Consider the following 26,601-nt stretch of genomic DNA (forward strand, 5'->3'; position numbering starts at 1 on the left):
ACGTGGCCTGGGCCGCACGGTCCCTGCGCCAGGCTTCCCTTCGCCAGGACACAGCTGACACTGCTCAACAGTCTCGGTAACTAAATAATATTCACAAAAATATTCTTCCATCAGCATGTATTTCGACTCAGAAATTAACTGTGTCCAAACGGTATTCCAAAAGAATCAAATCCCAACAAACATAGAAAAAGCTCTTAAACAACCATGCCAGGAAGTGTTTCAGTTCCTTTTGAGCTTGAATTAAGCTAAAATTTACAAATTGTTCTTCAAGAATCTTCTCAAGTTTAAGATGAATGTCCATATGCGGCTCGGAGAGCCAAGAGTCTTTCCACGGTTCCTCCATGGTTTAGAGATGAACAGCAAAACAAAAACAAGAAGAGAAATCCAGAGTTTACTCACAAATCAGTCGCTGTCCTTAGGGATCGGGGATTGCTCTGCTCGCATTATCAACCATGTGTTACAGTGCGGATACTGTAACACGCGTATCAGACAACGAGGCCCGTGGAAAAGAAATATCTATGGACCGATTCTTGGTAGATGTTTCAGAGATGTTTATTTCTCCAGCCGCCTGGCAGGGGCTCTGCCGAGGAACTGCTCAATCCCGGGACCCGAGGGTCCCTGCCTGCTCAGGGGAACACAAACCAAGCAATGGGGAATGAGGCTGACCAGGGGCAGGGAAACCCCGTGTCTCCCCCCAGGGCCCCTCTCCCAGGACCACATGGCAGGGGAGGGATCCCAACACACTGCCCCACCAGCACTGGGGTTCTGTGCTTGCTCTGCCACGTAACTCTGCCCCTCCCTTGATCTGCTTATTAAAAGCATTTGCCCAGTTTTTCTGATGTTGCAGCCTCCTCCACTCATCTGCCCCAGTGCTTTCTCCAGGGGACAGTTTTTACACTGTCTTCCTTTCTTGCACTTTCTTGCACCTTTTGGCCTCAGCTTCTGGAGTTACGTGGTTTTTGCTGGGTACCCAAGTGAGTGTGTTACAAAGAAGTAAATATTCCATATTAAGGAGAAGGGGAATGACTTGCTCCCATGGACTACAGACAAAAAAGAAAAATAAAAAAAAGCCAAGTGGCTTGGGACGTCTTATCATTTTAGGTCATTTGTGTTACCTTGGCATTTCCAGTCTTCTTCTGAGATGACGGAGTTGGTTTGCCCTGCAGTTTGATTGCCCTCATCCCTGCATGTCTGTGGGACATTTCTAGGCCCCACTGTTTTCCCCATGTCCTGGCCTGCCTTGGCCACCAGCCACCCTCGTGTCCTCTGCTGTGACCACCACAGGTGTGCGGGGCCACTCTGGCTCACTGTGCATGTAAAAGGGGACGCGAGGCTGTCCAGGTGGATGGGCACAGGTGTCCCCTGCTGCCCTCAGCTGTGACTGCAGTGTCACTCGCCCCTGCCCAGGGACCTGCCTGGCACGCTCAGCCTGTGCAGGGACAGCCCAGGGGCTGCTCCTGCATCTCCCAAACACCTCCCATGTGACTCCAGGTCACAGGGTTTGGCCACACCTGTGCCACTCATAGCTGTCTTCATCTGTCAGCAGGAAGCAGGGGGGAAAAGCACCAGAGCAGGAAGGGGAGAAAAGGAGGGAGAAACGAGAGCAGGAAGGGGAGGAAAAGAGGAACAGAGAGAGGGAGGGGTAAGGAGGCTGCATTTAGCAGTGGGGTGCAGAGCGGCTGATCATCACCGTGCCAGAGGCTTCCAATGTCCTCCTCAACCACCACCAGCTCTTTGCCCAGCGGCCTGGCGGTCCTGAGGACCTTCCCAGATGTGCTCTTCATCCCTGAAATCGTGAGTGCTGACTTTTCCCTGGGGGAGGGCTGTAGCTGCTGGTCCCACCAGCACCCAGCACAGCTCACGCTGCAAGTGTCTGAGGGGTGACACTTGTCCCCAGACACGTGGATCAGGACCCACGCCAGGTCCCTGAGCCACAAGGGGCAGGGGGCGACTCCTCATTGGAGAAAACCACAGGGCCTGAGGCTCTGAACCTCCCCTTTAGTCTGCAATGGGATTTTTCTGGTGCCTTTGAAAAACTATTGTAATTTCCTGCCTAAAAAAAATGGGAGGGATTGCTGGTGGGTTTAAAGTCGGCTGCCAAATTGAGCTGGTTAATTAACTGGAAGATGATTTTAGCTGATAGAACAGGCAGAGGATGAGCTGCCTGCTTAGAGCAGGGGATTGGGGCGAGCTGTGGGAATTGTCTGCAGCAGCAGAGCCCGGTCGGCCGCGGCTGTGCCGCTCGAACGCAGCATTCCCGAGCCGCCCGTGCGGAGAGAGCGCTGGACCTGGGCGTGGGGGTGAGGAAACGCTGAGCAAAGGGTGAGCAAACACCTTGTAACTTCTTTCCACATTGTAACTTCATTGAGCAGGAGGAGATCATACTGTTAATGGATTTGGTGCGTGGCCAAAAGCGGTTGCTGTGAGCAAGGGCTAAAAGATACAAAGTCTCAACTTGAACCTTTTCCCCGGGGTCCTCTGCCCCACTCATGAAACCTGCTCTTCCCACAAGAGCTTGGGAGGATTTTTTCCAAATTCTGAGTACTTTGGTCCAGCATTGAAAGCTCTGGCTGAACATTGTAGGATGACATTCAGATTATTCCATGCTAAAAACTTCAGCTTTGTCATCTGGCACCAGATCCTTTCCTGTCACCCAGCTTGGTCCACACTCCTGGGATTTATGGCATTTCTTTCACTCTCCTGGTAGTAACAACACAGCAAAGAGGACGTAGAGAAAGGCTTTGCTTCAGCCCCTCCAGTTGTGCTCATGCCAATTGGACGCTGCCTGAAAGCAAGGTTGAGGTTTCCTGCAGCTACAGGAAGGAGGATATTTAAGTCCCTGTGGAGGTTTTGGCTGGGCAGACACTTGCCTGCAGTCACCCCTGCCATGAGTTGTGTTAGTCCTGGTGCTGAGCCCGCTGTTGGCCTCAGCGTGCTTATTCCTCTTGAACTGTTTGTTTGCAATCCCTGTCTCCAGGGGATTTGGCAGGGCAGCTTGCTGAAATGAGCACCCTATCCTTTGGTTTGGCTAAGATCTGGAAATGTGCATCCCGAAGGAATGAAGGAAGGAGGAATGCTGCATGGCTGGATTACTCCATCTCCAAGAAGACTCTGGGCTGTGCAGTTGTATGACCTCTGCTGTGTACAAAGGAGGTGGCTGCCTTGAATCACAGCATTCAGAGGGACAAAGAGTTTCTCATTCCTTAGTGAAATCTCAGGTTGCCTACCATGGGCCAGGATGGTAGCAACGAAACAAAACAAAACAAAATTGGCATTTTAAATAGTAAGAGAGTTGTGAAATTTTCAAAAGATCCTACCTGCAGCTCAGATGATTGCCATATCTGCATGGGATGATTGAGAACTACCATTTTTGATCTGTGAGGCTCAGTTTAGTTCTTGTAATCTATTTAATTTGAAGCACTTTCTGCACATATGGATACCCAGACCCATGTGGAAAAGCTGAAACAAGCTGAAAGCAGATATGTTTGCTTTGTAAAAGGCTATTTAAAAGATAACTTTTTTTTCTTCGACTGCTGTCCGCATCCTGCTGTGAGTTATTGAAAGCCTCTCAATCCTTCCTTCCTTTTTATGTGTATGCAGCATAAAACCAAAGTCAATAATCAAACCATGTCAAACAGACTTCTCTGAGTGAGTAACCTGCAAGAAGGAAAGATGGTGAGTGGTACAAAGTGAGCTGTGGTAATTCTTCCCCCAACCTTGTATCTCACCATAATTTGTGCTTGATTTTAATGGAGCAGACATAAGGCTTTTCCCCAGGATTTTTAGCTGCAACACACTCATTGTGTCAGCACATGAGTGAATAAAAGGACTGGATTAGTGTTCAGGTGTCAGTCTGTGGTTGTTACAAGAGGCACCAGAACAGCAGCACCGTGGAAGACCTATTTTCACTCAGGCATTTGCCACATCTCAACCACATAATTGATGTAGTGTGTCAATTTACATAATGGCATCAATGAACTTTCCTGCAGCTGTGGGGTGACACAAATGATGTAACATTTTCGGAGTTATCATAAATCAGAAACTTACTTTCCACTTGCAAAATGCCTGGAAGGAAGTGGAAATGCCACAATGAGTATGAGCTGGCACTTGGATGCTGACTGGGATACACTGGCCGTACAAGAATCAGAATGACCTTAGAGTCAGCAAGGCTCTCCTACCTCTGGACCTGTGTCTGAATCCCAGACTGGCTGGTGGTGAGGGAGAGGCCCCCACGGCAGCACTGGTCCACACAGCGTGGGTTCATCTGAGGAGCTCCTCACCACAGGATGCTGCACAGACTAAACTTTGCACTGCTCCAAGAAACAGCTGGGCTGATTTGTGGCACAGAAAAGCTACTGAGCGCAGTTGCACTCCAGACATTCCACAGCACTGAACACCATGCTCCCATCCTCTTGTGCAGGAGTCTGCTGGTGAAGGGTTGCAGCCTAGACATAGCTGTCCCTGTGTCCACCAGGAAATCCATGGCAAACTCCCAAGCCTGGCTGAGAAGGTCCCACCTTCTCCCACACCAGCAGCTGGGACCAGGCACAGCTCTGATGTAGCCAGTGAAGGATGGCACAAAGAGCTGGAGCAGCAACACAAGACACAAAGCTGCTGGAGCAGCTCCCCTTCCCAAGAAGGAGCTGGGAGCCCCAGGCTTATTTTCCCTACTCAGACAGTCAAACCTCTCCTCAGCCTGGTCTCTCCTTTCAGGATGGTATTTGCATGTGGCCTCTGCAAGGGCAGATGTCTGTGCTGTTTGTGCAGGTGAGCTGGGTTTGACACTGCTCCTGGCAGGGATCTGACATGCTGGGTGTGAAGCAAACACACCTGTCCTAAATCAGCCTCCCTGTTCATTAAAAGCAGCCCTCAGAAGGGTCTGACCCAGCCTCCTGAGCACACTGATGCAGGGAGGGTGTGAGCGGCAGTGGCACCAGGAGGCAGGGCTACAGTGAGGATTTTTTTGGGTCAGGATCAGTGGCAGATGGTCCCAGCTAAATGTCTAGTTCCAAGTGGAGGCTGGAAAGAACTCAAGGGCTTTTGCCACATGCAATGCCAGTGCCAGACGTGTGCCTGGCTTTTGGCTCTGCTCTGAATAAGTCATTTTATCCCATGCTCACCCTGTCCCCCACTTTGACTTGCAGATCTTTGGGGGTCTTGTGTGGATCCTGGTGGCATCCTCGAAGGTCCCATACCCCATGCTGCAGGGCTGGGTGATGTTTGTCTCCGTGTTCTGCTTCGTCATGTCCATCTCCCTCCTGTGCCTCTACTTCTGCGGGGTTCACGGCGGCGGCAGCAGCTGTTGGGTCACCTTGGTACGTGCCTGTGACAAACCCCAGGGCCTCTCCTGCCTGGCTGTGCCCTGCAGAGCCGGGTGCTGCTGCTGCACTCCAAACTGCAGGCTGGGGACGGCTGTACGGGCAGTGTGACCCCCCTGGAGGTGACTGTGTGATCCCTGTTCCTTAGGATGTCATCTGCCAGGAGACAGCAGCGCTGTTCTACCTCAGCGCCGCGGTGCTGGAAGCCTTCCTGACCTACCTTCTTGCCCAGAACCCCTTGTTAGGCAAGGAGTACAGGGAGAACATTGCTGCTGTGGTGAGTGCCTGGCAGGAGGGCAAGGAACGCCAGGAGGTGGCTCTGGAGTGGCCTCAAGTGCAAGTCCTTATTTGCATCAACAATTTGGGGAGGGGGGAGAGAAACCAGTCGCGGTCCCCCAAATGTGTGAGAAATAGGACAGGAGGGGTGTGCTCAGTGCTGGAATGGCACCGTGCAACAGAAAACTGACTGCCTGGTGTGTTTTTCCATCACAGGTATTTGCATTCGTGGCCACCCTGGTTTATGTGATCCACAAGGTGTTCTCACTCCTGAGATGGAAATCATCCTGAGAGCCAGGAACAATGACTGCAATCTCCAGGCTGGTTGTGGGTTTTGTTTTTTAAAGTATATCCTATAAACAAGCAGCTTTTTATGTGGGATCTTGGTGACAAAGACAAGGAGCCTGCCAGAGAAAGAAATATCCTGGCACAATCTGTTTCCCTTCAGTCTCTTACAGGCTGGGTACAGTTTGATGCTGGGGCCCAAATGAAAAAAACCATCCGGCTTTAAAAACATAGTATAGTGGGGTTCAAAGGGCTAAAATCTCCCTGGACTGTACCTTTATGTGTCCAGAGTTGTTACTGGTATCAGGGGAAACATGAACAACCAGCACAAAGGTGCACGAGTGTGGAACTGTGTCATTTGCCCACTTCAGGCTGTTTCCCTCCCTAGACCCACTGTACAAATTAATATCCTCATGCAGTTTCTGAAAATGCCTTCTCTGACTTGCGATGGGCAATGGGGACAATATCTAACTCAGCTCAGGAGCAATGTGGATCATCGCAGCTCCTGAAGGGCACTGCTCAATTCTGAGGCACAATCACGATGCCAAGAATTACCACTGCCTTTGGTCCCCCCCAAAACACGGCCTGGAAGGGGTGCAGGCTGCAGGAGAATTCTATGGGTGATCAGAATCGAATCCTCAATGAGCAGAGGCAATCAACTCCTGCTTTTGGTGAATGGCTACTCTCTCATACACTTCCATGGTGTCACTAATAAAGATGGGTTTGCTGTGACTTTGAGAATGGGTGAGTCCTTGCTGCTCTTTTTCCCTCTGCTGCACCTGGACACAGCCCCAGGAGCACTGCACCCTGACAGGGCTGAGTGAGTGGCTCTGTGGAGATCAGTTGCCAGCTGGGATTAAACCATGACAAGGAATTAATTTAAATGGGGTTTAGACCCAGGAAGAGATGTTTCCACATGCTACAGGTGCCTAATAAACAGTGGTACTAAATTATCCCTTCCAGCTTGTGGGGTAAAAAATGCTTCCATGTTAAGTCTGAAGTTCCTGGATAACAACAAGAACTAGAAAACAAGAGGTAAAGAAAGTTGACTTGGAGGCCCCTTGGTTGCTTCATATACGAGGGAACTTTTGACCTGTGACCATGGGTTTGGCTTGGAGCTTTTTAATTGCAAACTAAAGAACACATTTATGGCTTTTTTTTTCCTCACTGAAAACCAGCCCGACTTGTTTTGCTTGTGTTACTGTGACAACAGCAAACTGGTTGCAACAGAGGTGGAAAGAGAAACCCCTTTTCAGAGCAGGGAGGGAACTGAGAGCCACTTTGGACAATAGCACAGGGCTCTGAAGTTCAACATCCACCTGTTCAAACTGGTTTCATCATCCCATCATCGTGGGGTGTGTGTGGGGGTGTTGGTGCCCAGGTTCTATTAACGCCCCTGAATGTGACAGTGGAACACAAAGCTGCCTTTCTGCTTGGGTGTGTTAACAGAGGCAGGGATCTGCAGTCCTAACCCTGGGATGAGCTGTCTCTGTTCCTCCTGCACCCAGGTGCACCACCCAGCAGTGCTGCCTGTCCCCTCACATCCCTGTCCCTGTGCCTTGTGGCCATCACATTTACGGCCCATGTTTGGCACGGCTCCAATCTCATTCCTTTTGCCTTGCCTTGCCCGCCACACACCAGTTCACACCAGTCTGCACCAGTCCCCCTCTGTGTCCTTCTGTCCCCACCCTGTTTGCTGAGAGCCTCCTGCACAGCATCAGCCCAGCCTTGCTGGAAGCCAGCACTGGGGAAAAACAGCCAGGTGCTGCTGGCATGGGAGTGTCCATGGGCTCAGGACCGCCCGGGAGGGACACTGAGGGAGGCTCTGTGGCCCCAGTGTCACCTGGGCTGAGCCTTTGCCTGGGGAGGGCTGGGCAGATGGGAGGGGCCCCCCCACCAGAGGGTCAGGAATGAACTGACAGGAAGTGCTGGAACTTTGATACCCTCCTGGTGTGATCCCAAGTTCAACCCCACGCAGCTGAGCAGGGTGAGGGGTGTCCCTGCCTGGCACAGGGCTGCAGGGCCCCAGCACGGGACAGTGACACAGCGAGGGGTGGCTGCTGCATTGCACCAAGGTGCACCTTCCCTGCATGGTGGAAAGAAAAGGACACAAAGAGAGGTTCATCATGCCCAGCTTTCCTGTCCTGTCAACATAGCCCTGGAGACTGACATGCCCTGGAAGCTGGGCAGCCCAAGGGAGCTGGCTGGAAAATGGCACACCCCCAACGCTTCCGGAAGGGAAAGATGCTGCCCAGAGCTCAGAGAATCTCCCAGGACCTGGGAGATTTCTTCCCCACAGAGAGCCCTGAGAGCAGCACTGGCCTGAGAATTTGCTGTCACTGCTGGAAACATTGGGCGTGATGGACACTGCAGGCTAGCAAGCCTCTCCCTTGGGGACACTTCCATGGCACCAAGGGAATGGCTCCCCAGCACGTGGGAAGGCTGGCCCTTGCAGTGTGTTGACCACAAGCACTGCAGTCCCTGCCTGCAGAGCTGTTCCCAGCCTTCCCAAGATACGGGGCTGCTCCACCCCAGGTGCTGCACTTGGCTCAGGAATTCCCAGATCCCCCCAGACTGGTACCTCCCCATCCCGGGGACTCCCTTGCAGATGTAACTGGATGGAGCAGACCATTTAAAAAGCCACAAATCAGGCTTTTTTTCAGAGCATTTACAAGTCTCATTCACACTGCTGAAAACACTGGGCCTCTTGTGCCCCTGCAGCCACCACCAGATTTCATCTGGTTGTGTAACTGGAGTTCCCATCTCCGCTCTTCTCCAGCTTCCTCAGCAGGACAAGGAAGGCTGCAGGCATCTGCTCTAGAGAGCAGGCAATTACATGCAAGTTAAACCAATCTATGCACTTGAAGGCAGGCAAAGCCTCAGTTCCTATTAAAAACAAGTTTGCAGGCATATTCATTAACTATGCCCAGATTGTAATCTTGGTTGCTCTTGCCTGACTCAGTGGTTTAACCACCATGTTAACTGTTCCCCAAATATTTGCATATTGGATACCTTGCCTCCAGCAGTGCAGTGAGTTGGGAGAACTTCCATCTTCTCCTGAACTGCAGGAGAAGAATTTGATTTTTAACAGAAAACTGTGGCCAGCTCCATGGAAAATGCAGGAGTTTCTCATTTTACAGTTAGCTGTCTGTGAGTGATGAGCAGTCTGTGTGCTGGGTAAAACATCTACACAAGCACCTTGGTTAATAGGAACAAACTTTTGGGAACGGTAAAGCCACAAAAGATTATTTTATGTAGGGACCTAAGCCCAACAGCAGGGATGCAAGCTGAATGTGAGCACACATTCCCCAACAGCAGCTTGATGTGCTGCTGACAAGGAAGTTTGCAACCTGAACACTTGGCCATCCTATTGAAGGTATATTCAGACTGGTGAAGAGGAAAAAAGCCTTCATTCCACTGCTCAGCAGGCATGGCCTTGGAGTTAGAATTTTCATTGCAAGAGTGAGATAAAACTCAATTAAATTCACCCTGCCTGTCTGTATATACACAACTGCTGTCTTTAGAAAACTGTGTTGAAATAAATGTAAAACATTGCTCTTACATGTCTTTAACGTCAGAACTTCAAATCCAAATTCCCAGGCTGGTCTTGAAGGATTTCTAAGGTATTTTCTCCCATAAAGAGGTGGCCCAAGCATCTTTTGGCATTTGGGGAAATGCCATGACAGACACTCACAGACTGGGAGGCACAGAATTTAACCCCTGAGCCTTGGGAGTGCACATGAACTCCCACTGCTGCTGCTTGCTTCAGGATATCCCAGACACCAGCACTTTGCAAAAAAAAAAAAATGGACCCAAACAAACCCAAACTAAACCCACTCTGATGATTCTTTATTGCTTTCACAATCTTGTATTTTCAACAGTTACCCCAGAACTTGTGAAAGAAACATGGGAGCTCTTGATTAAAAGCCATCTTCTGGAATGGAGTAAATGCATGCGTGAAGCCAAAGACACGTTCACTGACTGTTTCCATCTGAACATTGCCACTTAGACAGTGGTCAGGAGAATTGTGGGAAACCAGTGTTCCTGGATGGCAGCAGTGACATGGATGGCACGAGAGAGCTCCTGCTGCTCTCCCCTGAAAACCAAGCCTAGACACCCTTGTCTGTGCTGGGCTTTGCCAGCTGCACCTCTGAGCTGGAGACACAGAGGGACCAAAGCTGTTAACATGCTGCCCGTCTGACACTTGCCCAGGGAGATTTCAGCATTCCCTGGGCTTCTTTCACCTCCCTCCACTCCAGCTTTGTGTTTGGAACCTCATCCTCAGGCTCAGGATCCTCCCGGACAGTCCCCTCGGGCAGGGCCACCACGATGGGCAGAGGGCCCTGCTCCTCCCGGAACTCCACCACGTAGAGGCTCTTCTGGTTTGCCAGCTGCTGGTGAGTCTCCTGGGAGCAGGGCAGGGAAAACACAATCAAAACAATGATGCAAACTGTGGCTTTACTTCAGGCCAAAATCTACATGGTGTATGGGGTAGGGACTAAAACACCCCAAAAACCATTTTCCTAATCAACAGTTCAAGCACTGTGCCAATGAAATGATTTGTCGGGCTCATCTTCATGGGCAAAAACTCATACAGCCAGACCTCAGATATACTAATCAGCACTACAATGTCATCCCAGAGGAACTTGCTTCTGGAAAGACATAGCCTGCCCATAAACATGCCTGTTGGCATGTTGGTGCCGTGCAGCAACACTTTTATGTCTTTATGTGGATATAAATTCTGCTTTGACAACAGACAAGTGCCTGCTACTGCCCTGCCAGGTGGTATTAGCTAATATAAAGATATGAATGTAACATTATTTTCAACTACATCTCTTCCTTGCCTACAAGGTGTTTTGATAACACTCAGATTTTACAGAATAGATGTTTACAGCTGACAGGAAATTTTTCCCATTCAGAGCAGTCAAGAAAACATATCAAGTGCATAACTCTCAAAGCAATGATTTATACAGCAGGCTCTTCTGTTCTTTCTGTGGAAGGTGCTCAGAGAAAATGCACAGAAAACATAATGCCAGACTTCCTCAAGTCTGATTGCCCTCAGGTATTGCAAAGCTGTGAGATCTGTGACTCTCATCAGGCAAAGAGGATCACAACTCCCTCACCTCCTGAGGCTGAACTGATAAAGCTGGCCAGGGCAGGGTGACAGATTTGACAGCTACAGCTCTGCAGGGTGGTATTGGGAATGGAAGCAGCTAAGTCTTGGCAGTCACCAAAACTGCAAACAAATGAGAAAACCAGGAATTTCCAGAGAGCTGACTCATCCTGAGGCTGGTGTTCAAAGGAAGCAGGATGAAATGCTGCATGTTGGAGCTTTTCCATCAACTGCAGGCAGCTGGCTCAGACAGAGACATCTCCACTGTGAGCACTCAGAGGTGGAGGAAACACCACCACCTCCCTGACTGACCTCAGAGATCTCAATTACAGCAGCAACAGAAGCAGCTGGGGCTTCAGTCCTTGGACAACGAGAACTTAGAACACAAACAAGCAGCAGCAACTGAAGCCAGCCCACAATTCCCTCTGCCCAGGATTTTTCAGTGGTCACCAAAAACACATCAAAGGAAAGCCCAGGAATTCAGATATCCCCTGCAGACACCTGGCTGTGGAAGAGGCAGAGCTACACACAGCTGTTCCTGACTGGACAGCTCCATAAAACCACTGAGGAATTATCCCCTTGCTGGTTGTGTTTGCTCTTTGTAAGATTAGCTCATTTTAAGCCTGGAATATAAACTGTTTGCCCACAAACTATTACAACATCCACCCCTTCTGTCCCCACACCTAATGGACACTGGGAGTGCACCCACCTGTAGGGTCAAGCCTCTAAAGAGAGCTCTGGTGATGTTAATCAAGTTTTTGGATCCAGTGACCTTGGCATACATGTCCTTAATGCCAATTAGCCTGCAGATGGTAATAATGGCTCGGTGGCAATGGAGACCATACCCTGGGGAAAAAAACCCCCATAAATCAGCATTGTGTGGTCATTTGTAAGCCCACAACTTACTCAGAAGAGAGCACTGAGATGTCTTCTTTGCTATTTTTTGTTACCCAGCAGGTTAGAACACATTAGGTGTTAAAAATGGCTCCAGGAGCTGTGCAGAGGCATCACTTCCCTTTTCCTGGCCCAGCAACTGGAATGAATTACACTTGTCATAATTTTAGTGGCACAGAGTGAAGGAGAGACAAACATATTTTAAAATCCACAAACACAACAAAAGTTTGTGTGTCATCTGCATCCATCTCCATCACAGAGATGGAGATTGTATCAGCTCCAATGTGTAACTGTAGTACATTGGCATTAATTGCAAATGGTTTCTTAAGACTTGCCAGGTTTTAATGGAGGAGTTATTTTTTTGAGGAGTCTAATTTTGCTCCAGAGAGGTTTGTTTTACGTGGCTTAGCTCTGGTGATCTTTAAAAACTGCAGGACAGTCTTGCTGCTGCCAAGTAAAGGAGACAAAAAAAAAAAAATACATCCTGGGGGCCAAATGGCTGGAAAGCAGCAGAAAAGGGCCAGAATGTTTATTCTAGTGAGGTTATCTGATTGGAGACCTTGTCAGTTAGGAAACTGAGGGGGAAATGGGAAAACAGAAACAAAATATACAGAGACACAGATCTGAAAAAACCCCCAAGAAACACGGAAAAGAAAGAAACACCCCCACTAACTGATGAGCTATCAGGAAACTACAGGTGCCACTTGCAGGAAGATGAAACTGACTTCACAACCAGCACGGCTGTAAAGAATCGGAGACCTGGACTGGGAGGTGTGTGAGAATTTATAGCTCTGCACAAACCCAGCAGGGGCTGGAGCAGGACCAGGGTCCACAGCTGGGTAATTCAGAACTGATGGAACTACACTTAGGAAGAGTGAGAGAGCTCCCACCAGTGTAAAAGGGACAAATCCCAATTTGCAAGAGCAAAGCCACGTCAGCAACAGTAGGCATTTCTAAAGAAAAATGACTGATCATTTTCAACACTTAGAACATGGCAGACTAGACACTACATAGGTTTAACTTCATCAAATAAATACCAGTCAGTAATTATTAAAAATTCAACATTTCCAGGCACCTTTAATTACCTTTGTTCTGCTTCTTCATGCGGATTTTTGTCCTTTTAAATTTCACAGATATGTCGTGGTAAACTGGAGAGGGGGAAAAAAAGGCATTACAGGTCAATTCCTCCTTCTAGAAAAGCTTTAGCTAGTACCTTTCTTTTTCTGAACTGTGAAGCTGATTTTACTCCCTCCTGACTTCTTTAAAGAAGATGAATCTAGGCACATTTCTAGAATAGATTATGAGTGTTGAAATATCTGTGAATACCATGTTACTACTGAAAAATAGGTAGATGTGCCTCCAGTGAGCCTCATTTAGTTTTGAACTGAGCTCACAGGATATAATTTAACTCATATTTCTTAATAATTCGGCTTTTAACCTGAGATTTCCCCATAGGCATCAGCATTCTTGGATTTTCCATACAGAGTACTAACAAAAAACTACCAGGAAACATCAGACTGACCCTCCAGCCCAGCTTCTCCCTGGCTGCTGGGTCAGCATACATGGATTGAGTCAACAAGGAATCCACTCCTCTGACACAGAAGGGGGAAAAACACAGGAGTTCACTGTAAAGAAAACTGCCCTGACAGTATTTGACTCCCTTAACTCAAACTGTGCCAGGAAAGACCTCATCTTGCTATTAAGAGCCTGAAATACTATGAAGTATCCAAATTTTAAGCACAGAACCATGGAATTGTTTGGGTTGGAAGGGACCTTTTTAAGGCCAGCTGGTCCAACCCCTCCAAAATGAGCAGGGACACCTTCAACTAGACCAGGTTGGCCAGAATTGTAATACAACGCATCAGATCAGACAAATTTTATTAAACTTTTTTTATGCTTTGCAAGTACTTGCAACCAGTTCTTGCTGATATATTCAGTGCTTCCACTGAAAGAAAAATACTTACTTGTGTGGTTCTGATACATCTCTATAAAGTGTAAGGAGCTTATTGCTTTATTCTTTGCCTAGGGAATAAGAGCAGAGAACATTTTTCTCCTTGAATTTTTCTGCTAAGCATCTGCAATTGATCATTATTCAGTTAATTAGATATAAAAAAAGAAAGAAAAAACAACTCAGGAAAACAGATTTGTCACATCTGAACTCCATGGAAATGAAAATGTTTAGTCTGGAGAAGAGGAAGCTCAGGGGAGAGCTTTACTTTACTGCTCCCTATGGACACCTGAAAGGAGATTTTAGTGAGGTGGGGGTTGGTCTCTTTTCCCAAATATCAAGTGGTAGGATGAGAGGAAATTGCCTCAAACCATGCCAGTGGAGGTTTAGATGGGAAAAATTTCTCCCCTGAAAGGGTTATCAAGCACTGGAACAGGTGCCAGTGAAGTGGCTCAGTCACCATGGCTGGAGGTGTCTGAAAGATGTGCAGGCAGGGCACTGAGGGACACGGGCTGCTGGTGCTTGGCAGTGTTGGATCACCAGCTGGGCTGGACCATCCCAAAGGGCTTTTCTAACCTAAATAGTTCTATGATTATCTGTATCAAGACAGACAAAGCAAACACATGGGCTCACTTCTTTGCAAGGACTACAAATTACACTGATTATCAGAAAAAACCCCGTAAGTGTAGGTACGAATTGTCATTGTCATCAAGCAAAAAATATTCAGTGCACGTACTTTCCTTAAAGCATTCATCCTGTCACCTGCCTTCCCTACTGCAAAACCTGCAAGACAAAGAGAGGCATTTTATTGCTGAGAAACAGATAATGCAGATGATCTTCAGAAAGAAAAGGGGAAAAAACCAGAGAAATTCACAGCCATGTTTAGCATTTAAATCTCCACTCCACTGCACAGATCACACCCAGAAAGTGGTTCAGCAAAAATCACAGAGACAAACAGTTCAGGAGTTATGTACAGCCAACATCTGGATGCCAACTGCTTGTTGTCAAAGGAAAAAAAAAGGCTTAAGTTGTTTTTGTGTGTTTGACCAAACTTTGTTTCAAACAGGTGAATAGTGGTGACTGCTTCAGACAAAAAAAATAGTCCACTCTGTTTAAAAATAAAGAAGGAAATGAAGAAAAAAAGCCTGGGACAACTTCAGGTCAATCATTTAGGACATATGGATTACAGTGAGAACATGTTTCATGAAGAAACTTTCCAAAGAAGAGGTAGGAAGAGGTTTTTTTCAGAGTAACACATCTTTCTGCAAGAGAACCACACCTTCCTCTCTGTACAAATTCTCCTCCACACCAAAGTGCAAGCAAAATTCAGCTGGAGGAACACACAAGGCCTTGAATCTTTCACATAAGCCAAGTTCTGCAAAACTCTGGTTGACCATGAATGCAGCTGTCTTATTCAAGCTCCCACAAAATATCCCATCATCAATCAGATGTTACCTTGCACATGCAATAAATGCACATACCTGCAGCCCCTTTACCATTTCCAACAACCACTAAGGCACGTATTGATTTTTTTCTGCCTTCCTTTGCCTTCATACAAAACACATTTCTCACCTGAAGGAAAAAAACAACACAAAGCTTCTTGTTATTGCACAGTCCAAACGTTTTGGGCTTTGTTAGTTTTTTTTCCTTTTTCTTTTTTTTTATAAGACAGTCAAATTTGCCAAAAAAGGTATTAGAGGTCTGTAGTATACACTTAAAATATCTGTACTGTCTTTGTCAATGGGTATCATCTGCAGTGGGACACTGGCATCAAGGCATTAAATACATAAAAGTTGTTAAAAATCCCCACTCAGAGAAAAAGTTACCTCAGTGCACTTCCATGGAAGTAACCCCTCTGCTGTGTTCAGCTGCACAACAGATATGCTGCCAGCTCTGTGTGTGATTTCAAGCATGATGAAAAAGCATGGGGAAAAAACTGGAAGGTGATACTAATATTGAAGTGCCCTCCTCATATTTTAACATATTTTAGTATCACTCCCAGGAATTGCTCAAGGTCTGTTGTTGCTTTACATGAATTAAAATTTAGGATTGAAATCTTACTTGCACACTGCAGAAGGCAGTCTTGTTACAGGGATGACAGCTGCTGAAAAGAGGATCTCATTTAAGAGAGGGGAAGAAGAAGGAAATGGCCTGAAGCTGAATCAGGGGAGGTTGAGGTTGGATATCAGGAAAAAGTTTTTCACCCAGAGGGTGGCTGGGCACTGAACAGGCTCCCCAGGGCAGTGGTCACAGCACCAAGCCTGAGAGAGTTCAGGAAGCCTTTGGACAACGCTCTCAGGCACATGGTGTGACCCTTGGGGTGTCCTGTGCACGGCCAGGCATTGGACTTGATGATCCTCGTGGGCCCTTTCCAGCTCAGAATATTATGATATTATAATATAATAATAATATTATGTATGATTCCATGATTCTATAAGCAAGTCACTGCTCTACAGTCCCCACCGTACATGGTCTAATATATCCTGATGTGGACAAGAGACAGGTGTACAGGTGGGAGGGAGAGCATGTTCTGGGAAAAGGGAGAATAACTTGACCTGAAGAATGCAGAATGTGGTAAAAAGTCACTAAAATGATGAGATAAAGGGAAGAGACTGGTTACATGTCAGCCCAAACCAGCTTCGGACTGCTGGGCTTTAGAAATACCTCAGATTGTGTCCTTTGGTGACCTTGGCTCATTTTGATGTGAAAACCACACCCCTGAAGCTGAGGCTACCTGACTCTGAATGGAAACCCCTAACACTGAACATGAATTTAGAATGTGCTGTACCCTTAAATCCAGGTGAGAGACAGCTAAGCAAGGAGCAGCTCAGCCAAGCAGTGATGTAGATTCATTATGCAGAACTGCAAATAATCAAACTATAAATATGCTTGTATTTTTGGCTTTCAGTATGCTAGCTTTACCCACAGCACCCCTTTTGGGGCAGAACTATAAATAAATCAAATAGCCCGACTCTGTGTGGATTGGCTTCTTGCACACTGAGTGAGAGAACCTGATTTTGGGACAACAATCTGAGATCCATCTGCTCTAGTTCCCTTGTCTATGTTTATATATTAAGCTATATGTTATTTAAACACATACATATAGTTTATATGCTGCATGAAATATATATTAAGTATAAAATGAAATATATATTAAGTATAAAAAGATAATATATAGCATATATAAAAGTCCTTTTCCCTACATGTAATTCTTCAGTAAGCTACTCTGGCTGTAGCGTTATGCATCTGAAAGTAGATTATTAGAAAATACTTGGTCATGGTTTAAACATTCTTACTAAAATTCACCATAAGAAATCCAAAAAACCAACAAAAAAAATACAGCCCCCAAACCCAACACCCCCTCCCCAAATTCCAGTGCCTTCACTAGGTACAGATTATGGTTAGGGTTTGAAAAATTTCACCTTGCTTTCATTAAAACAAAGATGCTGTTTAATTCAAGGTGCACACACATTCTAGAGAGCACTTTGAAGAAATATCAGCCTTGCCAATTGCTTATTCCAAGTTATTTTTCTTTCCAAACTCATTGCTTACAAGAACAAGCGAAAAAGCCACGGCCCATAAGATGAAAGTGCCTGTGGAAACGGGCTATTTACAGAAAATGCAAAATGATAATGGAAGAAAAGAGAGTGAAGCAGAGTCATCTCTCCAGGAGCATCAAGAGAATACTATTTTTGCTTTGCACATACTTTTATCTTCTGTTGCCAATCTCAGCAGGTACCTGTACGAAAATAGAGTCAGCACGTCAAAAATAAAGGATGTGATGTTTGTAGAAACCTCCTCGTGGATTATTCCTCTCCCTTTCCAGAATGTGGCAATAAGGACACATGCAAGGAGCTTCTCCAGAAGCCTTCCTCAAACTGCACTGGTTGGCTCTTTTTTGAGCAGCTCTGTAGGAAAATGTGTTCAGCCCCCATCACAGTCAAGGCTATTGCATCTCCCGAAATGCTGTGAGGGCCTTTCAAGCTTGTTAATGTACCCAGGCAGTCACAGCTGCAGAACACCATCCTTAGATCCTCCATAACACAGCCCCATGACTCCTTAGATCCAAGGAAGCAGTACTCTTCTGGAGTGTGCTCAGCAATGCTTCCCTCCCACCCTGGGAAACAGAGCAGGATGCTCAAATCCATCATCCAACTGCACTGGAATTAACTAACACAAAATGAACAATGTGCCATTCTTAAGACAGCCCAGTCTCTGAAAAGTGACTGAAACCAAGACACAACTACCCCTAGGTATCAGATTGCCACTCAAGTTAGATTGAAAGCCAATTTTTAAATTTTGAAGGCAGATGCAACACATGCTCAACCTAAATCACAATGTACCTCAAATTAACCATCTCCTTGCTTCCATCGTCCAGTGGTGATACTGCAAACTCAGCTTGCTTTCTAGAACTGAGGGAAGAGTTCTGAGCACCTCAAAACCAAAATGAAACCACCTCAAACATTTCTTAAGAGGAGAAATGACCATGTGGAAGTAAGTCACTTGGTTAGAAAAAGGGTCAAAATCCAACACTTCCTTGGAGGTTTTGTTTTTGTAAAAGCAGAATGAATGACTGGCCAACTGGATTGCTCTTGGAAATCCCTCCTTTCTAGAAATCTTATTCTAGTCATGATTTCTGGGAACCTGCCACCTCTAGGCCACACTCTTGACACTGTTACTCTTTTGCTGCTGTTATGCAGAGAAGAGTGTCTGCACAGGCTGATCCCCTCATGCTGTAAGGACCTCTGGTCCCAGTACTTTTCCAAGGTACAAGAGGAAACAAGATAAAATGAGAGCAGGGTGCAGTGCTGGAAGAAAATCACTTCCATGCAAGTGAGTCTAGAGAGGCTCAGGGGCACAGCTAAAAGGTTTGGGAATCCAGTTACCTGGAAGAACTGAGTAATAAACTTGTAAACAAAACCCAAGCCCGTGTTAGCTACATCATGTCCCTGTCAGCCTTCTGTGCACCGAGGGCAGAGCAGATTTGTACCACAACTGCAGAACATCTCCCAGCTGCAACGTTTACACTGAAATGATCCTTAACCTTGCACCCTCAAAGGAGGAGATGCTCTCCCCATCCATGTACCCTTACAGAAGGATGGGAATGCAATCCCACACTGAGCCCTGCAAGTCCACACAAACAGAAATGAACAGCGCTCACATGAACACAAGCAGCACTAATAACCACGCCCTGTTCCTCTCTCTCCTCTCTCATACTACAGCTCCCACCTGAGTACAGATCCTTTGGATTGACCCCCCAATAGTGTATCTCAAAGTCACTCTGTATCTGAAATGGCTTTGTTTCCTTTTCAAAGGATGATGGGTAATTATGCCCAATTAAAAATCACTTAAAAGCTTCTGGGTGTTCCAAATGCCAGTTATTTCTTCCGTACAGGCTGACAGGTAAGAGATAAAAATCATTAACTATTCATTAAATGGAACCAGTTGAAGGTAGCATTCCTATACTCTACTTTTAGGGCAGGCCAAAATCTTTGAGAACTCCAAGAGTATCAGAAACAGTGCACAGCTCTGACCTCTCATTTTTTCCTTTGAGAGGTGACTTCAGGTGCCATCTTAAAAACCATCCAAAATTTTCACTGTCAGTCTAAAGACACCGTCAGTATCATCCAGGGAACAGAAAACTTCCCTGTAGTTCTAAAAGCAAAATCTAGAGCCTACAAATACCCTTAAAGTACTTTTGAGGCAACATCTCATTAGAAGTAAATTGTTACTCAGAGAGTATCCTTTATACCACATAATTTTTCAGTCAAGGCTGTCGAACGATGAATCTCAGACACTGTCATTTCATGCAGCATTTCTTTTTCAGAAGCCTTTTTTATTGCACCCTTTGCAGAAACAATAGCTAGGAAACAATTTCCAAGGACTTATAAAAAGAAACGAAGGGTTTAGGCTGTGCATTAAAGAATATTCTTTTTGTCACAAGCAGCAAGTCTACCAAGATGAGCCAAGAAGAAGAGGCTGGGAGCAGCTCCCTCATGTCAAAGTGAGAGCAACAAGGCAAACAAGATGTCCAGGAAGGAATAAAAGCCATTATGCAGCCACTGCCATCCAGAGCTTTCTGTCCCCTGCAGCCACCATCCTTTTATATTGTGTTTCTGGCAGTTCTTCAGAGTCTCCTAACTCGTGGCAGTGGCACAGACCACACTTCCAAGCTGGATGACATAAATGACAGAGGTGTTTCCCAGTACCACACCTGCACCACGACAGAGGAGGAAGGATGAACACTCTGTTGGTTTGGCACCTGTTTTCCTCACAGGTGTGAGAGTTACACATTATGAACTAGAGAACTTTTGAGTTAGAAACCTCATTAATTAAATGATGAACTAGTGAATTTCTGTGCTAGATTAGTACAAAAGGACTGAGTACAAAAAAGTACATAAAAGGACTGAGTGCTTGTTTTCCTGCTTAGCAAGCCCACAAAATGAACTTTAATTTACAGGTTATGTTGATCTGCAAATCTGAGTGATCCAAATGGACTGAGAGAAACACACCTAGTGCTATTTTGCATTCTGTAGTTTAACACTCAGACACAAACCACTGAGTTTTTCTGTTTCTTTGTTTTTTAAAAAATGATAGTACCATACTTTCACTATCTGGCTTAAAAAGAGAGCTATTCTGACACTGGAAAGGTTGCATTGACCCTCCTAAAATGGAGCTGTGCTCGCACAAAATTCTTCAAGTTGCCTTCAGCAGAAACAGGCAATGGAAACAAAAAAGCATGAACAAACCAGTAAGTGATCACCAAGCCCAGTTTTCACAGCTGGCAGGTAGCAGGCAATTTCAGTGTTGGACAAAACCCCTTGGAGATCTGTTTTTTGCAAAGGGCATTATTTATAACTTTATCTTCTCCCTTGGAAAGCTCCCCTACATGAGAGGCTCAAAGGGCCACTGACCTCATGTCCTGTGCCTTCAGGCCTTACTGAGCACTAGGTCTCACTTCCTAATTGTAATTGCACTACAAGGCAATTACTATCACAGCACAGGATGTCACGTAGGCTACTTTTTTTTTTGCTGTTACCATGTTCATTTTGGAGAAACATGACAGAAAAATTCATCTCAGGGTGGATGACACATGAAAGAAAGCCTTCCAGTGAAAATAATAATGGCACACGTCAGCTACACCTGTAAATGTTAATTACCACTGTGATTATATTATGTTAGACACCAGTTAAGCATTACCACCAGCTCTATTTAAAGAGATTGTTCTTATGTGCAAGATATGAGCAGAACAGGAAATGTGCCTTAGGCTGGCAGGGAAAATAAGAAACAGGTAACCCAAGTTCTCTATGACAACTTTAGTTCTAGTTTACATGAAAATCTGAGCTTGCCTACACTCTATTTTACAGTCAGGAGAAATCAAATTCCAGCTTTTCTGTTTTTCCATTATAAGAAAACACTTTAATAAGCCTTTTTTTTAGCAAGAGAGTGCAGCCTTTTCAGTAGCATAATCACAACAGAAAGGACCTATTGTACCTTTGTTCATAAGGCAGTCCTTTAAAAAGGGCTCGGAGTTTCTTGCTGTGAAGCACAACTTCCCAGCAAACATTATTTTAATCTCCTGTACTGTGGTGAAGCTAAAGATAATGGAAAGCACACACAGAAATAGCAGCATGTCTCTCACCTATTTAAGCCAGAAATGCTAAAATGATCTATTTACTTCAAAACTCGTACTTGTTATCAGAAAATTTTAAGACTCAATTATCTTGAGCTCACTGCTGACTTTGAATATAGAATGTTTTGCTGCTGCTGCTGCTATTTTTCTGTAAAAGCAGTCCACTTTCTCTGTTCACATGTGTGGCAATCTCACATACCAGCAGGGCCCCAGCCTGCTTCTAAAAGCTTTTTTATTGATCAAATGTAGTAAAGCATTGAGACAGATTTCTACAGCACACAGAACCGCTGCAAAGCAACTCAACTTTGCCGTTTGTAAATAATTCTGCCAGCACAGAAGGACAAGCTCCCCTGCTGTAGCATCCAAAGTGACAGTCAGCTGTGACATGGCACAGCAGCAGACCAACATTCACTGCTCTGCAATGTGCCCCTTCAGGTGACAGAAGGCACTGCCATCTGCAGGGCTGGGCAACAAAAATCCCTTCTTTTAGGAGCAGTTCCCGTGCAATTCAATCGTTGCAAATGGTCTTCAGACACAGACTCAGCTAAAGGCCAAGTGCTCCAAAGGGTCTTTGCTGTATCAGTCAAAGCCCAGAGTGTGGCCCAGTTCACTCCAAAAACCCACTGAGATAAGAAAATGGGTTAACAGGTCACAGATTTTGTCTCCCCATCCCTTCTGACAGATTATCTAACTTGTTTTTAAAAAGCTCCAATGACAGACATCCCATACACTCCCAATCCATTCCAGTATTCAAATTTCCATTTGCAAGTCATTTTTTATGTCTAAATTTACCTTGCTTTTTATTTATATCCATTGCTTTTTATCCTTTTTACAGCAGACATCTAAAACAGTTTATATCTTTCCACTCTGCAGGATTTAAAAAAAAAATATAGAAACCAACTCATGACTTTTAATTACCCAGACTGAGATTACAATACAGCATCATTTTCCATGTCTCAGAAGATACTAAAACCCACTGCCATGAGCAAAGATCTGGATTAACCTAGAAAGCATTCAAGCCACTGGATAGAATTCCAGCTGATGGTCATCTCAGCAAAATGCAGAAAGATAATCAAGGGCAAAGGAACCCATTTGCACATTTATCAGGACAGGAGAGAAGCCTCAGATGCTTTTCTGGAGTAGAGCTGTCAGGTAGCTCAGCCTCTGACTTGCCTGATTATTCTTTTAACCTTCAGTCAAGGAGCTGTTCTGAATCAGGCTATTTTGTTAAGAAAAATGTTTCTTATAACCCTCCTCTCTCGATTAAATAGACAAAGTAATTCACTTTCTCACAGGTTATGTTTGTACAAGTCATGCAGCTGAAATAGAAAACCAGACTCATTCCTGCTGCTGTAATACTGACTTAGTAAAGACTTGCTAAATAATTGCAAGGCCAATATAAAGTAGTGATAATTTTTTTAAGTCCCTGAGAAGGTTTGCAATGCTTACCTCGATGACTCTTGCTTCAAAATCTTCGTAAGTTTCTGTTGGGAGAAGAACAGGATGTTACATTTCCTTGTGTTACTTCTTTACCAGCACATCCTCCTGTAGTGGGTACCACTTAAGAAGGACACAACCTCTATGGAACTGTAATTTATAAAGCAGTCTCAGCAACACATAGAAAAGGTAAGACAAGAATAATTTGAATCAGCAATGTGAACTGTGTTCTTCCCTAAACACTGCTCTAAAATTGCAAATAAACCTCAAATTTCATACATACAAAGCAAAAGCTGTAAATCATTAAAATCACCAGATGGGTCAATTTCCATTATGACTAAAGTATTATCCAATATTCTTCAGAATATTGTACAACCAACAGGGATTCCAGGAAATTTGGGGTTTGGACTAGATGACCTGTAAAAAGTCTCTTCCGACTCAACCTGTTCTTTGATTCTATGATACTGCAAGTACTTCTTGATCCACACTTTTGTGAAATTCCAGAAAGGGGAGGGGGAGCATGAAACAAAACAATACACAACCACTTCAAATAACCATGCATCATTTAGCCCTTACAAACTCTTGCTTTTCCAACTTATTCCATGAACACAAGCATTTCAGTATAACACAGAAGACCATTATTTGGTGTAGTTACAGTGAGATTCTGGAGAAAAGCTTAAAACCATGGAATGGTGTAGAACTGGGGCCTCAGTCCTTCACCAAGCATTGCTTTATCATTTACACACAACCTCCAAGATGGTTATAAACACAGTCATCTTGGCACAGTTTAGAGATCTGTCAGTCTACACAAAGCAGATTTCTAGCTCACAGTAAGGATACAAATCCCAACGGGCACCCTCTGCTCCCTCTCAAGCTCTTCAGTTGCTAAAGAAACACTGTAAACTCGGGAGAAAAGGAATTCTGTAAGTGGAAAATACTGCTCTTTCTCTACTCCTAGCTAGCAGAGTAAGTGACACCAGGGAATCCAGTCATGCCACAGTCTCAGGCCAAAAGGATTCATTGGGTTTGGCAGTTTCAGGTCGGTTCTTCCGATCACCTTGACTTTGCATACAGTGAATGTCCCCATTCCCCTGCAAAATCATTAATCCTCTGAATAAAAAGATGCTGGAAGAACTATGGGGGCCTGAAAATCCCCAACATTTTTAACAGATTAAAAGGAAATCAGTGCATGCTAATCAGAAGCTGCTTTTTCTCAAACACATTCATAATACAAGCTGACAGCTTCGTTTTCCTATTTTGATTGCAGTGCCCTTTCTTCTTTTTGGCAGAACTTGACCTGACTAGAACAGCCTCCACACAGCCAACTTCAATGCAAGTAATCTACATCAACAGTACCAGCCAAAAGCATAATCAAGGAAAACACCAGAAGGTAAAGTTCACAAATGCATAAACATTGTTTACAACAGCTGTCACTTCTTTTAGTGGTATAAACTCAACACAGTCTTGTGTCCACAGCATGGAACTAGAACCGTGGCATTTTCTTGATTTGCTCCATGTTCCACCACTGATTTATGGGGAATTTGGAACAATTAATCTCTCAAATCTCCTGGTTTTACCTTGACAGATTCAATGATAGCTGGCCAAGTCCACTGTCGCATCACTGCCTTCCATGGAATATTTGCTCTTAAGGTAATAAAATGAAATGCAAGCAGTGCTAGAAAATACCACCTGTCTTTCTTAGCCCCTCTTACTACAGAAGTGTACTGAAAGATGTCAATAAGCAGAGTTTCACAATAAAAACTCAGCCCAACAGGAGTTGACATGTCTTTTTCATGTTTAACTAGTTGAAAAAGATTAGGCTTCTAAATATAAAAGCTACTATAGAATTTCTAGTGGTCTGAATAACAGCATTGTAAAAGAAGTCACCTCTCTGCTCTACATATAGGACCTCTGGTTTCACTATACTGAACTACTTAGGAAATAAATAAGTAATTTTATAGTTATTATCATTACTATGATAGTTATTTATTGCAGCTTCTAAAATCTACATTCAAACTACATAATCTTTAACCCTATTTCATTATTTGAACTAGAATTAAAAACAAGATTGATTTATCCCACAGAATCCTTTAAGAAACTATAAAAAAAGCCATGACTACATTTCATACTCAAGACAATTGATGCTGGACACAGAAAAACATTTCCATCCTTCAAGACTCCTGGAACAGTCTGTGACATAACACAGTACTCTGTAATATCACATAAAATCATACAGTCTATAACAGAACAGTCTAACAAATACAGGAAATCAAGCAATGTTTTAACAAATTTCACTGTTGTTAGCAGTACCTGCTCTTTGATTTAGCTGGCTTGTGTGTGGGCATGGAACAGAGAAGTATAAAACCAATTTTCAGTCACAGAAAAAGTCTGGATTTCGCTTTCTCCAAGCCCCCCCTCAGAAAAGCTAAGGGAGAGGAAGAAGTTAACTGGTTTTCTTACCTCCATTAGGACCAGGGTCAGGAGGATCCAGAAGGATACCTCCCCAACACTTTCCACTCCATCCTCCCTCCCTCTTAATTTTTATTTTCCTTTTCTTCTCCCATGTATCTCTCTGATGAATAATTTCAGACTGAATTCTCTCTCGTTCTTCTTTTTTTCGCTGGGCAACTTCCTGGACTTTCCCAGTTTGCAACACAGGAGCATTAAGACCAGGCCAGAGGAAACCAGAAGGTCCTTAAAAATAACAGAGAAAAATTATGCTTTGTTCCAAATTAGGATGCAAAATGCAGCAAAATGGAAAATTCTCTTATATTTCAAATGCACTGTATGATGCAGAATTTATATCTGAAAAAGCAAAACCAACATTAAATAATCATATTAAGATTTTTTGTTTGAAGACAAAAATATTTCAAATGCATTGTATGATGCAGAATTTATATCTAAAAATGCAAAGCCAACATTAAATAATCATGTCAAGATTTTTTTGTTTAAAGACAAAAATATCACAAGCAGTTCTGACATCACAGAAAGGAAAAGAAATTTGTCCACTTATGAAATCAAGAAACACTATACACAAAACCATCAGCTTTCTATTTGTGAATCTACCTTCACCAATCTCCTGGCCTCTATTGAGATTCTTCCTTAGCTTTTTCTTCCTTTTCTTTCCTCTTCCTTTCTTTACTCCCACGCCAGTCTCTGCCAAAGCTCCTTTCCACAGCTGATCAGCTGTCACTGAAATAAAAAAAAACCCAACTCCCATAAGTAATGTTCAAGTACAGATTACACTGGAAACTGAAGCTGAACAAAAAATAACCCCAAACTTGAAACTTGCTTGATCTTTGCTTTGCTGGAATTTAAACTGTAGGATTACTGCCTTGCCAAGAAAGTAATTTCCTACTCTGTGCATATGTATTTGGTGCAAAGATGTGCCTCTACTCCTCATTACTGCACTGAGAGAGGCACACAGCCAAGTGCCTGTTTTTAACACGGTTTTTCAAGATCGATTTAAAGATAAATATTCCTAACAAGTAAGGCATTAATTTCGTAACTCAGAGCAGCAATACCTTGAAGCACTTATCCAAGGACACTGATCAGTGGCAGTCAACTTGAATCACCCCTAAAAAGGCCTGCTTTAAAAGGCCACAAAACACAGAATGTTAACCAAAACATAAACCTGCTGCTGTTCTCATGTTCTGAAAATACAACATCCCCCTTATTGCTTGTGTAAGTGGGAAGG

The 26,601-nt window shown here is 44.6% G+C and overlaps 2 protein-coding genes across 2 annotated transcripts in view; one reads left to right on the forward strand and one right to left on the reverse strand.

Annotated features, from left to right (window-relative positions):
• Positions 1-1,707: 1,707 nt before the first annotated feature.
• Positions 1,708-5,885, forward strand: MAL (mal, T cell differentiation protein (MAL blood group); the record flags this gene model as incomplete). The annotated part of the gene is made up of 4 exons (XM_082300952.1): positions 1,708-1,794; positions 5,145-5,315; positions 5,467-5,595; positions 5,811-5,885. 4 exons carry the CDS (start codon positions 1,708-1,710, stop codon positions 5,883-5,885), a joined length of 462 nt encoding a protein of 153 aa, XP_082157078.1.
• Positions 5,886-9,711: 3,826 nt separating this feature from the next.
• MRPS5 (mitochondrial ribosomal protein S5) overlaps positions 9,712-26,601 on the reverse strand; it is a 29,680-nt gene continuing 12,790 nt past the window's right edge. The window contains exons 3-11 of the mRNA XM_082302853.1: positions 25,971-26,096; positions 25,365-25,598; positions 22,917-22,951; positions 15,316-15,406; positions 14,571-14,617; positions 13,851-13,908; positions 12,972-13,034; positions 11,702-11,838; positions 9,712-10,285 (exon numbers count right to left, since the gene is read on the reverse strand). Of these exons, the coding sequence (XP_082158979.1) occupies positions 10,061-10,285; positions 11,702-11,838; positions 12,972-13,034; positions 13,851-13,908; positions 14,571-14,617; positions 15,316-15,406; positions 22,917-22,951; positions 25,365-25,598; positions 25,971-26,096 (1,016 nt within the window). The 3' untranslated portion in view covers positions 9,712-10,060. The remainder of the gene's footprint in view (positions 10,286-11,701; positions 11,839-12,971; positions 13,035-13,850; positions 13,909-14,570; positions 14,618-15,315; positions 15,407-22,916; positions 22,952-25,364; positions 25,599-25,970; positions 26,097-26,601) is intronic.

The sequence above is a fragment of the Coloeus monedula genome, assembly GCF_965178545.1.
Source record: "Coloeus monedula genome assembly, chromosome: 2".
NCBI classification, from domain to species: domain Eukaryota; kingdom Metazoa; phylum Chordata; class Aves; order Passeriformes; family Corvidae; genus Coloeus; species Coloeus monedula.